The sequence below is a fragment of the Lynx canadensis genome, chromosome C1, assembly GCF_007474595.2.
Source record: "Lynx canadensis isolate LIC74 chromosome C1, mLynCan4.pri.v2, whole genome shotgun sequence".
NCBI lineage: Eukaryota > Metazoa > Chordata > Mammalia > Carnivora > Felidae > Lynx > Lynx canadensis.
The window spans coordinates 82,348,031-82,362,563 of NC_044310.1; the positions used below are offsets into that span (position 1 = coordinate 82,348,031).

General features: G+C 34.1%; 1 protein-coding gene across 1 annotated transcript in view; it reads right to left on the reverse strand.

Moving 5' to 3' along the window:
• Window positions 1-14,533, reverse strand: part of DPYD (dihydropyrimidine dehydrogenase) — an 863,978-nt gene that overhangs the window by 149,526 nt on the left and 699,919 nt on the right. Inside the window, 1 exon segment of the mRNA XM_030327163.1 lies at window positions 8,047-8,189. Coding sequence (XP_030183023.1) covers window positions 8,047-8,189 — 143 coding nt within the window.

Genomic DNA, 14,533 nt, shown 5'->3' on the forward strand with positions numbered 1-14,533 from the left:
TTAGAAGAGGAGGGAATTGAAATCTTAGAGGATAAAAACATTAATTAAAAAGGGAACAAAATGCCATGAAAGTACAAAGTAGACAGGGCCAACTGGGCATTTATTTGTTCTTGAATCTGAGAAGAGAGAAGGGGTGTGGTGTCAGCCTGTGAAAACAAAGACGGTCACTCTTCAATACTTTTCCATTAAACATAAATAACATCAAAATCCACCCTCAAAGTATGAAGAGTAGTTATTGATAGTATTCAAAATACATTACCTCCCAAAGTGACTATTTCTAACAGTCATTTGGATGGACAAATTATGGGATGGTTATTAAAAAATCAGTTATGCCCAATCACAACTCATTTCAAATGATACTGATAAATTCAAAAGCTTGAGAGAAAAGCAACAAAGAAAACACAATATTTGGAAAACAATATGTGACATGAAAATATCTAAGCAACTGGGTTTTTTTTTTTAAATTGAATAATAAGAGGATAAGTAGTAATTTAAAACTTTGGTCAGGAATATGAAGATTTTTTGACAAAGAAGTTTAACTAGTAGTTAACCATATCTCTGCATACAACGTGAAAAGAAGCAGACAAAATAAAGGATCTGGTAAGAGTCAGGGAAAAAAAAGAACTTTGGCCAAAGTTTATGCAAGATCAGATATTTCATATGGCTGTATCTACAAACATCTTTGCTAACTCATGGTTATTTTTTCACATAAAACAGTCACTATGTGATACTTATGGTAAAACTGTCTTTCAAAAAGATTAGACTTAATTTCAATTAATTCCCTTTGAATTTAGATGTTAATCTTCCTACCAAGTGGAGAGTGTGTAATCATTTGAAGGCCTAACAGGTTTCCATTTAATTTCCTCTATTTGCTTATAAACAACACTGTTGCACTGGAATCACGATGCTTTTCAAAAATTAAAACCTCTTCTGTTAAAAGTAACCATCCATTAAACTAATTTAAAATAATGTAATAATTGACATGGTAATTGTAATTTCATTGAATGGATACTAAGAGCATATTTTTTTCTCATATATCATTCTAAGAATATAGGATTTCTATTTTTTTCAATACCCACTTGCAAATTGTTCTTAAAATTGTAAATGAAGCACTCATTAAAGCTAGGAAACAAGAAACTGCATAGTGGAAAGAAAAATATGTCTATTTTAACTAGCTATGTGAAACAGTTCAGATGCCATTTAAAATAACTGAATGGTATTGACTATTCTTCATTCCTATATCATAGGCTTACTTTAAAGTGAATGAAGATGGGAAAAAACCCAAGAAACCATTGAATAACTACTTCCCACCTACCCAATAAAAATTGAGAATATAGTGTGCAAAATTTTTATCCTCTCAAGACCTCCATCAATAGAGCTGAAGCACTGACATCTTCCTGCGTGCTATGACCAAGAGAAAATGTCGGTAAAGCATCTGCACTCAGGTGGAAACAGTGTCATCGTCTGCTTCAATTACTTCTTTTTCACTGGTTTTAATAAAATAATACATCTCCTGATCACATTAAAATATTCCATTTAGCTTGAACTAGCTCCATTAGAACAGCTTTGATTATTGTTAAAAATTGATTTGGTTATCTAAGTTTAGTGACTGTCCATCACATGACCATGATTCTTCACAGCAAATGCCCACTATGCTCCCTCGTTCTGTTGTATTTCAGGATTTTCTATTAACTTCAGTGACAAACCCTAACAAAAGAAATGGGATAAAAAAAAAATCCACCCATACAATCTCAATGAAGGCACAGGTCATAATTGTACATGAATGAACTGATGGCTTCCTATAATTTCCGATGTCCTGAGTCAAAGTCCTTAATAGATTAAATTGTAATGGGCAATATCATTAAATTAAATTATAGAAACCCAGAGTCATTCAGTGAAAAAAAGGTACTATAGTACTTATATCCTCTATCTATATACAATAGAGAAGAGTGAACATTTTGTAATGAAACTTATCACTAAAAGCAACTGACTTAGTCTGGATTTTAGCTGCAACAGAAATCTCTAAATCGTTTTTTATTATAAGAAACTGTAAACTAGTACTAAATCAGAGGAAAGGGATATAGGACTCAGCAGGAAGGCTAGGTCTGGGAGTAAAAAACTAAAAGTAAAAGCATAACAACAACAACAAAACCCCAGTTTTAATTTATTGAAGTCCTCTCTTCAAACTATGTTAAAGGGGAATTATTCAAGTTATTTATTTACTGTCCTCTTCATGAATAACTAATTGGCAGACAGAAGCAAACTTCTATTCTTCAGAGTAACCCCACAGAAGATTTTAAGACCTCAAGAGTTTATGAAGAGTTTGAGAATATAATTTAACAAGGAAGTACTTACAAATTTTAGTATCTGAAATTGACCAATAATTTTCACCTGTCCTTTTTAGAGCCCTAATTTGCATATTCTAATTAATGAAAACCTATCAAGTAAGAAGAAAAATCACATTTCGAACACACTGGAGTTTATACAAATAAATTAGAAATCCATTTAGCTGACAAAGTTATAAGAGCAGATACCCAAGAACACAAACACATAATTGGTTTTGAACCTTATTTCTTGGCCACAGTCTTGTATTTGGTTCTTTTGTAATAGTCATTTTCACTCCAAAGATGTACTAGGGAAATGATCTGGAACCCAAATTACTCTCTAGCTAATTCCTTAGTTTTTATATTCAACATTCACTGAAGCATTCTGAAGGTAGAATTATTGGATGCTTCACCACTGAGAAGTTAACATCCTTGTCAAAGCAAGTTGCAGAATAAGATAATAGAAATAAACAGTGCCACTGAGAAATGATACATTCCTAGAAATGGTAAGAAGACTTCAAAAATTACCCATTAAAATGCAACCTGAAACTCTAAAAGGCATTTCTGTTTATGAACTGCAAAGTGATCTACAATACTTTGTAATTTTTATATTTCAGTTAACCCTCAAATAAAAATTTAAGCAAGTGATGCTCCAACATTAAGTATTTTCCCTTGATAACATCTCCCTGAAATTTACCTTTTCAGTGAGGCCTCTTTTTTTTCATAGCACTTGTGATCTTACATACAAGATAATATACTCATCTTTCATATTTATTACATGTTATGTGTCTCCCCTCACTAAACTGTAAGCCCTGGAGGTAATGAACTGTTGCCTGTTATATTCACAGAATAATTTCAAATCCCTATAACAGTGCTAGGTATGTAGTAGGTTCTTAATAAATATTTATTGAATGAACAAATGTATGAATGATTCTCTATGATGCATAATGATTAATAAGGGACGCATGTTTTATCACACTTATCCAACTTATGAAACAATTTTGGCTTTCCAGTTTGAAATGTCAGTACTTTTTCTAAAGTCACATAGAAGGTCACAGCTGTTGAATTCATTTAAATCTGAATTTGAAATTACTAAATCCTTATTCCAGTAGTGAACTCACCTACCATATACCTACATAGTCTATGTATATGTATCAAGATCAGAATCAAAATATTTATTTGTGTCACTATTTGTACCCATTCCTTCTCTTTCTATACCCCAGTGTATCAGCACCACCACCCTGATACTTAAATGCATTTCATTTGATGACATCATGTAAAAAATGCATTTTGTCAGTATGTACTTCACTTCTGAGTAGAAAAAAACTGGAAAGGTAGATTTGACAGTATGCCATCTAAAGATATATAAGGGGATGAGCTCTTCAAGAGAACTGTTATAGAATCAGAGAAAGGGACAGAGTTAGGTAAAAAGAGCCAGTGAACAAATGGCATCAGAGAAATACACGGTGTTGATGGAGGGTTTAGGGCCTTGAGGTACATGAAAAAGACATGAACTAACTGCTGGAGAGAATTTGATGTTTTTTTTTTTTAAAGGCAAAAACGGATGCTGACTAGCACCCATGGCCCAGCTGACATTAAACACTATGAATTTCAAGTAAATCCAGTTGGCAGAGTTACTTGAACTTTTCTAATAATATTCAGCAGCCCAGAAGTATAGAAAATTAAAGGTTAGATTAACCCAGGATTAGGGAGCTGAACAGGGTGAAATTCAGTTACAATGAAAGAGACACAGAAATATTGCACATTCTCCACCCCCTTCAAATGTCAAGTCAAAATTCTAAATGCAAGGGTTTTCCCTCTCACAACTGTATGAAGTATATCTAATAACAGTATTAAGTATCTCTTAATACTGATTTTAGTTCATACTTTAGCTAAAATTGGTTTAAAAATGTGTTCTGGCTAAATAAAACTAAAGCTAATGGTAGAATTGGTGCATAATCTATAATCTTCTACCAGTTAAAGCCTATGTGTAGAACTTTGCATTTTTAACAAAGTCATTTGGGAACTAACAGTTTACATAGCTGGAAAGTCTCCCTGCAGTTCCCAGACAGAACTGAAAGGGAAGTCCTTTGGCAACCACTTTGTACACCATGTTAACACCTCATCACCTCTTCACAAGCTGGTTAAAAAAATCACAACTCCAACACATTTATTTAACAAATTCACTCAACAAATACTGAGTATGTTTCTGCTGTATACCAAGCAGTCAACACATTGGGTGACCAATGTTTTAGGATGAGGCCTGGTGCAAGAAGATTAATTGAGCAAAATGAATTTCATCTTTTGAAATCTGAGCCAAGAGGTATTAAGCTAGTGAGGCATTTCATGTAGAAGTTGGAGCTGAAAAACTACCATGTAGAGTGGGCCCAAGTGTCATGTGGCAGGTAGAAGTCCAGGGGAGGCAGAAACAAGGAGTAAGCTCTGGAGACAGAGTGAAAACTATAGATTCCTCTGAGGGAGAAATCACATGGACCATAGAAGAGAGATGGAGAAGATCTCTCCTGAGAACTGACCCATTGCTTCTTACAATTCTAGTCCTAGGCTCCACTGATGCATAGACTATAATAGGCTCCATTTTCTTAAGGTACTTTGAGTGATTCTCTGCTTCTTGATCCAAGAGGAGCCTAAGCAGAAACCACAATTTGAATGATTATTTCACCATACAGTTTTGTGAGGACATATAGTATTCTACATATGCTGACATACTATGGTCCACACACTAAGTACACCTCTACTCGGCACATTTGTTGATTAATTTTTCTATGTTTTCACATTTCTTCTCTTCTTAGCATCCGTACTCTAAGGAATAAGCTGTAGCCTGAATATGTGAGCCTTGAGTAGGTGGGGAAGACCTGCCTATTACTGATACTCGCATCTTAGAGGTTCTAGGAGGGGGTCGGCAATGTGAGCAGTTGGAAGAGCATTGGCTTTACAGTTGTAAAACCTGATGTCTGTCCCTAGCACTAGTCATGTTACTTTGGCTACATTACTTTCATCCTTCAATCTTCAACTGGTGTCAAAGTACAGGCACACCTCAAAGATATTGTGGGTTCAGTTCCAGCTCATCACAATAAAGCAAATAATGCACTAAAGTAAGTGAAATGAAATTGTTTTGGTTTCTCAGTGCATATAAAACTTGTGTTTATACAACACTATAGTCTATTAAGTGTGCAATAGCATTATGTCTAAAAATGTACATCCTTTGATTAAAAAATACTTTATTTCTAAAAATGCCAACCATCATCTAAGCTTTTAGTGAGTCATAATCACTGATCTTATATCATCAAAACAGATATAATAACAATTTTAAAGCATGAAATATTGTGAGAATTGCCAAAATGTGATACAAAGACACAAAGTGAGCAAATGCTGTTTGAAAAAAATGGTGCCAGTGGACTTGTCAGATGCAGGATTGCCACAAATCTTCAATTTGTAAAAAATGTAGTATTTAAAGTGCAATAAAGTGAAGGGCAATAAAACAATTTCACTCTTGGGTAGGTGTGGAAATACTGTATGTAGCAGCAGCTAGAACCAGCACATGGAAGAATGTCAACAATCTTCACCCTCATGTGTGACTTGCCTAAGACTACATGTTTGGAAATAAGCAAGCATCTTTTCTGGAACCCTCTCATAACCCACTTGCATCCTCCAGTCCATACATTTCTCCATGTTCATGAAAGTAAATTCAGGTGATATTCAATCCTAGACATACATTATCCTCATATTTTTCTTGAAGATGGTGTTCCTTCTTCCTATATCTTTCCTTCCTTCCTTTCTTCCTCCCTTCCTTCCTTCCTTCTTACCCTTCCCTCTTCCTTCCTTCCTGATGTCCCAAGATACTTTCTTTAATATTTCCTTTCTTTTTAAGGAATTTCCTTTAGCCATTCTTTTAGTTATAGTCTCCTGTCAAAAAATTCTCTTAGTTTTTCCTCAGCCAAGAATGTGTTGATTTATCCTTTGTTCCTGAAGGATATAGGATTTTAGGTTGGTAGTTCTTTTCCTTCAACAACTGAAAAATATTGTTCCACCTCCTGGAGTTCATGCTTTATGATGAGAAGTCTATTTTGATTAAAATTGTTTTCTCCCTCTAGGTGAAATTTTTTTTTATTGTTTCCAAGGTCCTTTTTTTCCAAGGTCTAGTTTTCAGAAGTTTGACTATAATGGGTTTTGGTATGGATTTCTTTAGATCTATCATATTTGAGGTTCATTCACCTTCTTGAATCTACAGGATTTTGCCCTTTTAAAAAATTGGGAAGTTTTCAAACATTATTTCTTTGTCATCTCGTCCTTCTGTGATCTCTTCTCTGAATGTTAGATCTTTTGTTATAGTCTCACAGTTCCACGAAGTGCTGTTCATTTGTTTTTTTCAGTCTTTTTTCTCTGTGTTTTCCAGAGAGGTTAATTTCTATTGCTCTATCTTCCATGTCACTGGTTCTTTCTTCTGTTGTCTCCATTCTGCTGTTGAGCCCATTAACTGTTTTAAATTCTAGTTATTATAATTTTCAGTCTTGAAATTTGGTTCTTCTTTATATCTTCTATTAGCATTCTGATATATATTATTTCTACCTTAGATTGTATTTTGTAAGAGGATGTTAACTCTGATTGTCAAATTAGCAACATGAGATATTTGTTCTCCACTTTCTTACCAGAGAATATAAGTGAAGCTAAACTCTATGCTTTCTAATTTCATTCAATGCTAGGTAGTAAGAATCCATATTAATGGAGTATGATCTGAGAGGTCACAGTCTAGTAATCATATGAAAAATTTTATCCCTGGGTCAAGTTAGACCATCTAAACCTGCATATCTGGCCTCAGGGCCAGATATTATGCTATAATGCACCGAGGCACTGTATTGAGTCTTTGCTCAGCAACATTATAACAAGCAAGTGTATAAGTAATAAGTAATAAATTATATGTAGGAGTGCTATTAAGAGTATAATGTACTACATCTCAAAGTATTGCATTATGACAATAATAGAATAATTTCTCACAGCTCTATATCACAAGAAGCTGATCAATTTATATTTATATTTGGAAAGTTTTGTGAAACTAATAATTTCCTTGCTTTAGCTGCCAGGAAATTCAGAGTCAAATTTGGTAGATTTCGTGTATTGGTCTTACCCTTGACTTCAATTCTTTTTCTTTATTTTTTCCCCCAACATTTTATTTATTTTTGAGAGAGAGAGAGAGAGAGAGTGCAAGCAGGGGAGGAGCAGAGAGAGAGGAATGAAGGAGGCTCCAGGCTCTGAGCTGTCAGTACGAAGCCTGATGCAGGGTTCGAACCCATGAACCGTGAGATCATGACCTGAGCCAAAGTTGGACTCCTAACCGACTGAGCCACCCAGGTGCCCCTCATTTTATTTTTCAATCAAAATTTTACTTTTACCCAGACTTCTTCAAATATTTGTTTTTTTCCAAGTTCTACAGTGTGCATTTTGGTACCTGGTTTCATTTATTTTGGCAACAGAGAGGAAAAAAAAATATTTTTCAAAGATAGAGTGTTCATAAGTCCTTAATAGGTCAGGGAATAAATCTCAGGTTTGTTCTTTACTCACAACAGTAACTTAATGAGTGCTGCCATTTTAATCACACACTGTCTCTTTCTCAGGAGACCTTATACACATATATTTGTTATCACATAATTTACAGTGGATGTGTTCGATGGAGCTCTTTGAAGGGGCAGACAAACACAAGTACTACCTGAAGGACTGAGGCTCCACTGTGGAGAAACTGAAGACCACTTTCAGCCGAGTCAATTCCACCAGTGGCCAAAATGGGAAATCCAGGCAAAGCACGAGCAATGGAGGTCACAGCTCTCAAAGCAATAGGTCTGATGGCTGTGCCTACAGAAAATGAGAATAATCAATGGTTAGCATATTGACTAGTTGAAAATACTGCCTTATAATTATTGTTATGTAATGGTGGTATTGTCCTAAACAAAAGTCAAATTTCTTTATCTGTATTTAAGATATATATATATATATATATATATATATATATATATATATATATGTAATACATATACATTGCCATGTTTTATAGTATGCTAATTTGATGGATGTGTATTTACTTTAAAATTTTTGATGCTATTATTGCAAGCAAACGTGTTATGCAAGTGGATATAGCAACTGTAGAACTCCTGCATAAATTACATGCATAATACAATTTGATATACAGTAATGTGTAAAAGATTATATGGAATGTTCAAGCATCTGTTTTAAAAAGAACAAGGAACAGCAGATTTTGAAAAAGAAAAACAATCGCATACAGTGCATAAATAGACATACAGCTCTGTTATGTATAAAGCAGCTGGTGTGAATAGAGATACTGTGAAAACACTCAAGGTGCTGATGAACTTACAGATTCCATATTGTTTTTTACATGTATTACTCATAATTTGATGAAATTTAGTGAGCCTAATATAATTTTTCAGACATTAGAAAGTTTCAACCAAGGTATGGACAATTGCTAGAATTTAGTAATTAAAGAGTATGTGCTTAATTTTTTATACTTAGCCAGACATTACCAATATATTATTCCCTGATCATAATGAAAGCATCATGGATGGACAGAACACTTGGGGGATATTTTTAAAATGATTAACTGCACTAAAGCTGCTTTCAACTCTCAAGGGTTAACACACTCTGAAGTAAATTAATGCTTTCATCATATTGGGATGTAATTTGATATTTCTGGTGTGGACTCATAAGTCAATGTTCTATAAAGGTATTTTCTGAATTAAAAATAGCTCTATCTATGCAAGAATTTGACATTACCTCAAACCAGGGTTCCATACACACACAAAACAACCCCACAAACAAGCAACTGGTAAAATCACCTCATGTGGTGGGTACTTTAGCATCACCTCCACCACCACAAGCATCTCCACTGGCATTTTCAATATGTATTTATGGGAGCATTCTCTTTGAGGAAGCGCAAAGAATTTTCCTTAAAATTAGTGCATTTTTTTATCTTGTTCATAGGCATTTCAGATGATATTGAATTTATCTGTAACTGATGCTTTTGCATTAACACCAAAAATGTGTATGGAAATGTCTGTTCTTATTGCTCCCACACCTTAAAAAGCTTCCACTAGATACTAATGTCTCTCAGTCAAGAGTGTTCCATGTTGACACTTCAGAGTTCCATAACGGACACTGAAATTATAAGGCAGGAAAAATGAGGGCAAATTAGAAACTGAACACCAAGATCCTATTTCTGCCTCAAAATGTTTATCAGTGATTTCTCAGTCTATCTGGTTTAACCATAGAGTAGGTAACATAGTAGACAGGAGAATGCATAGCAAGAATACATACCCACACTGACACTCACATACATATTTATATATACAAATCTTTAGCTGTACTAAAAAAGATATCAAAGTAAGAATAAAACTTAAATGAAAGCATTATAAAGGAAATCTGTAACTTAAATAAATATTTTAGGTAGAGATATATCTATGTGCTCCTTATACCTGATATGTTCAGGACATATTAAGCTGATGGCTTTTACATACATGTTACTTTGAAATGATAAACACTGGGATTCTTTTTTTTTTTTTTTTCTCATTTAGTTGACCCTAGAGAGTAAAGGAAATTTGAGCTAAGCAGATAAATAATTTATTTCTAACTGCACTGTTAGAAGACTATCATTAACACTAAGGGATAAAATTTCAAAGTGGTACACAGGGATTTGGCCAAATACTCCAATTGATATTAATGGACATCAAATGGCAAAATCCCAGAACACAGCTTTGAAAATTTAACCAGTTACGTTTAAAGGGCAACATTATTACACAGGTGTTAAAAAACACCAGCAAATCCTCAGTGGCATTTGAAGATGTTCAATTAGGTCAATAAGACTTTTCTATTTCATGTTTTTCTTTCTTTTCTAAAACTTTCTAATCTACCTAATGAACACAAAAACCTTTCAAACCAGTAAAGGTATATTTTTAAAAATTAAGAGTAATTATGTTCTCTGAGGAAATGTGATCCAAAAATGAAGAAATGGATCCCTCTGTTACTGGCTAATAGTAAATTCAGTTTTTATTTCCATTATAAATTCCATTTGATTAGTTTTCTTTGTAACTCAACTGATTTAATATGAAATATAATCTACCTGTTCTCAGAGAGCATTTTTATGGGGAATAGGTTTTAAAAATGACTTTTATCTACCATGAAAGGTTTCTGGGAGGAAATCTTTTGAAAGTATATAAAAGGATCTTTCTAAATTGTTATATAGAAATTTCTTTTTAGTTTTAAAATGATAGGTATAAAGAAATAAGGTTCAAGATAAAAATAAAAGTTTCGGTGTAAGGGAAAAATACATATAAATATTATACAGAATGGTACATATGTCAATTAAAACACATAAATATTTCCAGGGTCATAGGTATTCAGATAAGGATTTTTACAACTTTGTCATTGCTACAGTAATTAATGATTTTAGACCAAAGACCAGGGAGGAAGAAGCCAGTTTGAGAGGCTTAAGGAATTGAATGTGGTGTCCATCCTTAAGAAAATGAAAAGGTTTAAATCAAGAAATTGAAATCCTTTAAGCTTAAATGAACTCATAGGCAACATGCAATTTAAATTAAGCCCTCATCCACATGGAGTTGCCAGATGAACCTCATGCCTAATGGGAAATATCAAGCCATCCTGTTCCAACTGCGTGGAATGCTCCAATCAAGGTCAAGACATTCTGAATTTCCAAATTTTGAAACAAGCTGTAGGTTTAAACAAACAAACAAAGAAAACAACAAATGAACTGGAGTCCCAACACTGCTGCCAAGAGCTCTGATTCGTTCTAAAGCCGCCCTCTGGAAAAGCTGGTGGACTAGACATGAACTGTAACTTTTGACATCTAATCAGTCTAGGCCTTCCTTATAGTCACATCTTAGAATGCAAATCAATGTGCTGAGGTCATGGGTCTTCTTTGGGACACTTCAAAGAATATTTTTGGATTGATTCATGTTCTAGAAAAACATTTTAATAAGCCAGAGATTTTTTTAAATGTTTATTTATTTTTCAGAGAGTGCAAGTGGGGAGGGGCAGAGAGAGGGGGTGGGTCTGAAGTGGGCTCTGCACCGACAGGCTGACAGCAGCGAGCCTGATGTAGGGCTGGAACTCACAAACCGTGATCATGAGCCAAGTGGGAGGCTAAACCGATTGAGCCATCCAGGTGCCCCGCCAGAGATTTTTTAACTAAAAGTTAATCAATCTGATTAATTAAAAGTTAATCTGGGCGCCTGGGTGGTTCAGTCGGTTAAGCCCCGGACTTCGGCTCAGGTCATGACCTCACGGTCTATGAGTCCGAGCTCCGCGTCGGGCTCTGTGCTGACAGCTCGGAGCCTGGAGCCTGCTTCCGATTCTGTGTCTCCCTCTCTCTCTGGCCCTTCCCCTGCTTGAGCTCTGTCTCTCTCTCTCTCAAAAATAAAACAAACATTAAAAAAAAAATAAAAAAAAATTAAAGTTAATCAATCAATCAATCATTAAGAAAATTATACTATCTCTAGTCAATATCATTTTAAGTGCAATTTAAAAAATACTAACGTTGGGGCCTGGGTGGCTCAGTCAGTTAAGTGTCCCACTGTTGATTTCAGCTCAGGTCATGATCTCACAGTTCCTGGGATCAAGCCCTGCATCAAGATCCATGCTGACAATGTAGAGTCTGCTTGGGATTCTCTCTCTCCCACTCTCTCTCTCTGCCCCTCGCACTCTCTCTGTCTCTCTCTCAAAAATAAACACTCTCTCAAAAATAAATAAACATTTAAAAAATGCTACCATTAACTACAGTATTATATACTGATATGTAAGTCTTAAGATATTATGACTTAATCAGTTTCCTTACTCAGACCTTATTTATCCATTCATTTGTCCATCTGTCTACCCAAAAAATGTTTATTAAGCACCTATTCAATTTTTAAGAATTGCACTAAATCTGAAAAGCTTTCAAGAACGATCCCAATTAATCAGTTTGTGTCCTAACCATACTGTCACCAAGGATAGGTACCCAAAACACTAGTCCCAGTGACTTTAGGAGGTAGTTTTAAGGCAAATAATATGAATCCAACTATTCATTCTGTACAGATGTTCCATTAGGAAAAATTCACATTCATTTAAACATCATACATTTTATAAATACTATTAATATGAATTTCAGAAAGAAGGTAATTTGAGGATGAACTAGTTACAGCATCAGACAGACAACAGGGCCACTTAGGTTCAAATTCTAGCTCCACTACTTGTAAGCTGTGTGACTTTGTGAAAATTTCTTAGTCTCATTGTACCTCTGTTTTTTCATTTATAAAATAATAAAATTACAAAATTAATAAAATTATTAATAAAATTTTATTAATAATAAAATTAGAGCTGTTTTGAGGATTAAATGATTTAAGCACAGAAGTAAAATTGCACAGGTATTTGCTATTCTAATCTGTGCTACCCACAAGAACAACTGATTTTGGGGAGCATTTATTCAGTTTACTTTGACAGTGCCAGTTATGTTTTTGGTGTGTATTTAGTAATGTAATGAAACCAATTTTTCTTTTATTAGAGACAAAAGCATGATGCCTATTATGGTAGAATTTGACATCCCCTGAAACCTTAGGAGGACCATAATCCACCCCCTTTGCTCCCTCTCCTAACGGCTCTCATCCAACAGTGTCATAATATTGGTAAGATTACTATAACTGACTCCAAAGACAAAAATCTCAAAGGCAGTCACCAATATATTTAAGTGTTTGTTTTTTGTTTTTTTTTTTAGAATCCAAAGTGCATGCATTAAACTAATATACAAGAATTTTAATGACAACATCGGAACTCAAGTTTATTGGTGAAAGGGAGGTAGAGATTTACTTTGCATGACTAAATCCTTGAAGAGAAAGGAATTTTTAATGGGCAAGATAGTGTGGAACATATGCTAATTTTGGATACTGGAATTTTGAATAATTGAGTTTAATTCTGTTTGTTTTTTCCCTAATCATTTGACTCCTAGGACAGCTACTGTTGCACAATTAATTCTTAGAGCTAAGTCCACAATAAACTCCCTGATAATAGCCCTCGCTGGCAATAAAACAGAACGTGAGTTATAATACTCACTTGTGCTCACTGTGTATACAAAAAGAAAATGTAGTTTTAATTTGCTTACATTAATTAAAATACAATGAATTAAGTAGATAATAAATTCATTAGAAGTTGAACTTTGACTGTCTAATTGTTAATAATTTTAATATCATATAGAAGAAAGAAAATATTAGCAAATCAAGAATTTCAAGGATTTAGCAGTTGAAAGATTGATTTTTATAAAATACACATAAGTCAAGCACCAAAAAATTTATGCTTTACTAAAACAAGTTTAAAATGTTAATGACCCTAATATACTGATAAATATGTGAAGCACAGCTATTTAAAAATACATCTTTACACATGGATTAAAGTCCTCTGAGAAAATTAGCATAATTCAACCAGAAACTGAAGTACTAAAAGGATCCAGGGTTATATGTAGGTAGAGCTATGAAATTTAAAAAGGAGAAATGAGAGAAAGAATTGGTTTATGATGTTATTTTACTTTTATTGAAAAAACGAAAATTTTCTTATGAAAATGTTTTAATTTTAGTTGAATATTTCAAGAATCTTTTCCTAAGTCTTCATATCTTTATGACTATGCTTATTTGCTTCATAATATATTCAATATGTTCATAGTCAATTCATATTCAATAACTTGGTACCTAGCCATGTGCCGGGCATTTTATTTTAAAGCGAAAGAATTTAGACTATTCATCAAAGAGGGGGCTGTTTTTCTTTCTGAAAATATTAGCTGCTGGTAGTGGAAGGATTAAGAGTGACTGTTCATGAAGTGATTTCCATACGCCAGACCTAAGGCTGAGGCTTCATGCAGATTGTGCAATGTAACCCTCACAATGCTGTGAGGGTAGATGCTGTCATCTCTATTTCGTACATGAAGAAAGGGAAGCTCAAGCTGAATAAATAACCTGTTTGATGTCACACAGTTTAAAAGGGATAGACTGGAATCAAACACCAAGTCTCTGTGACATGAAAGTCTGTACTTTTCAGCTGTTACTATGAAATGACAGTGCAGCCTTTATGAAGAGAATCATCTTCAGATTGTCTTTGCCTAAGAAAACCAGTATCAGTATGGCCTATGGACTCATGCTAAGAGCATAGGT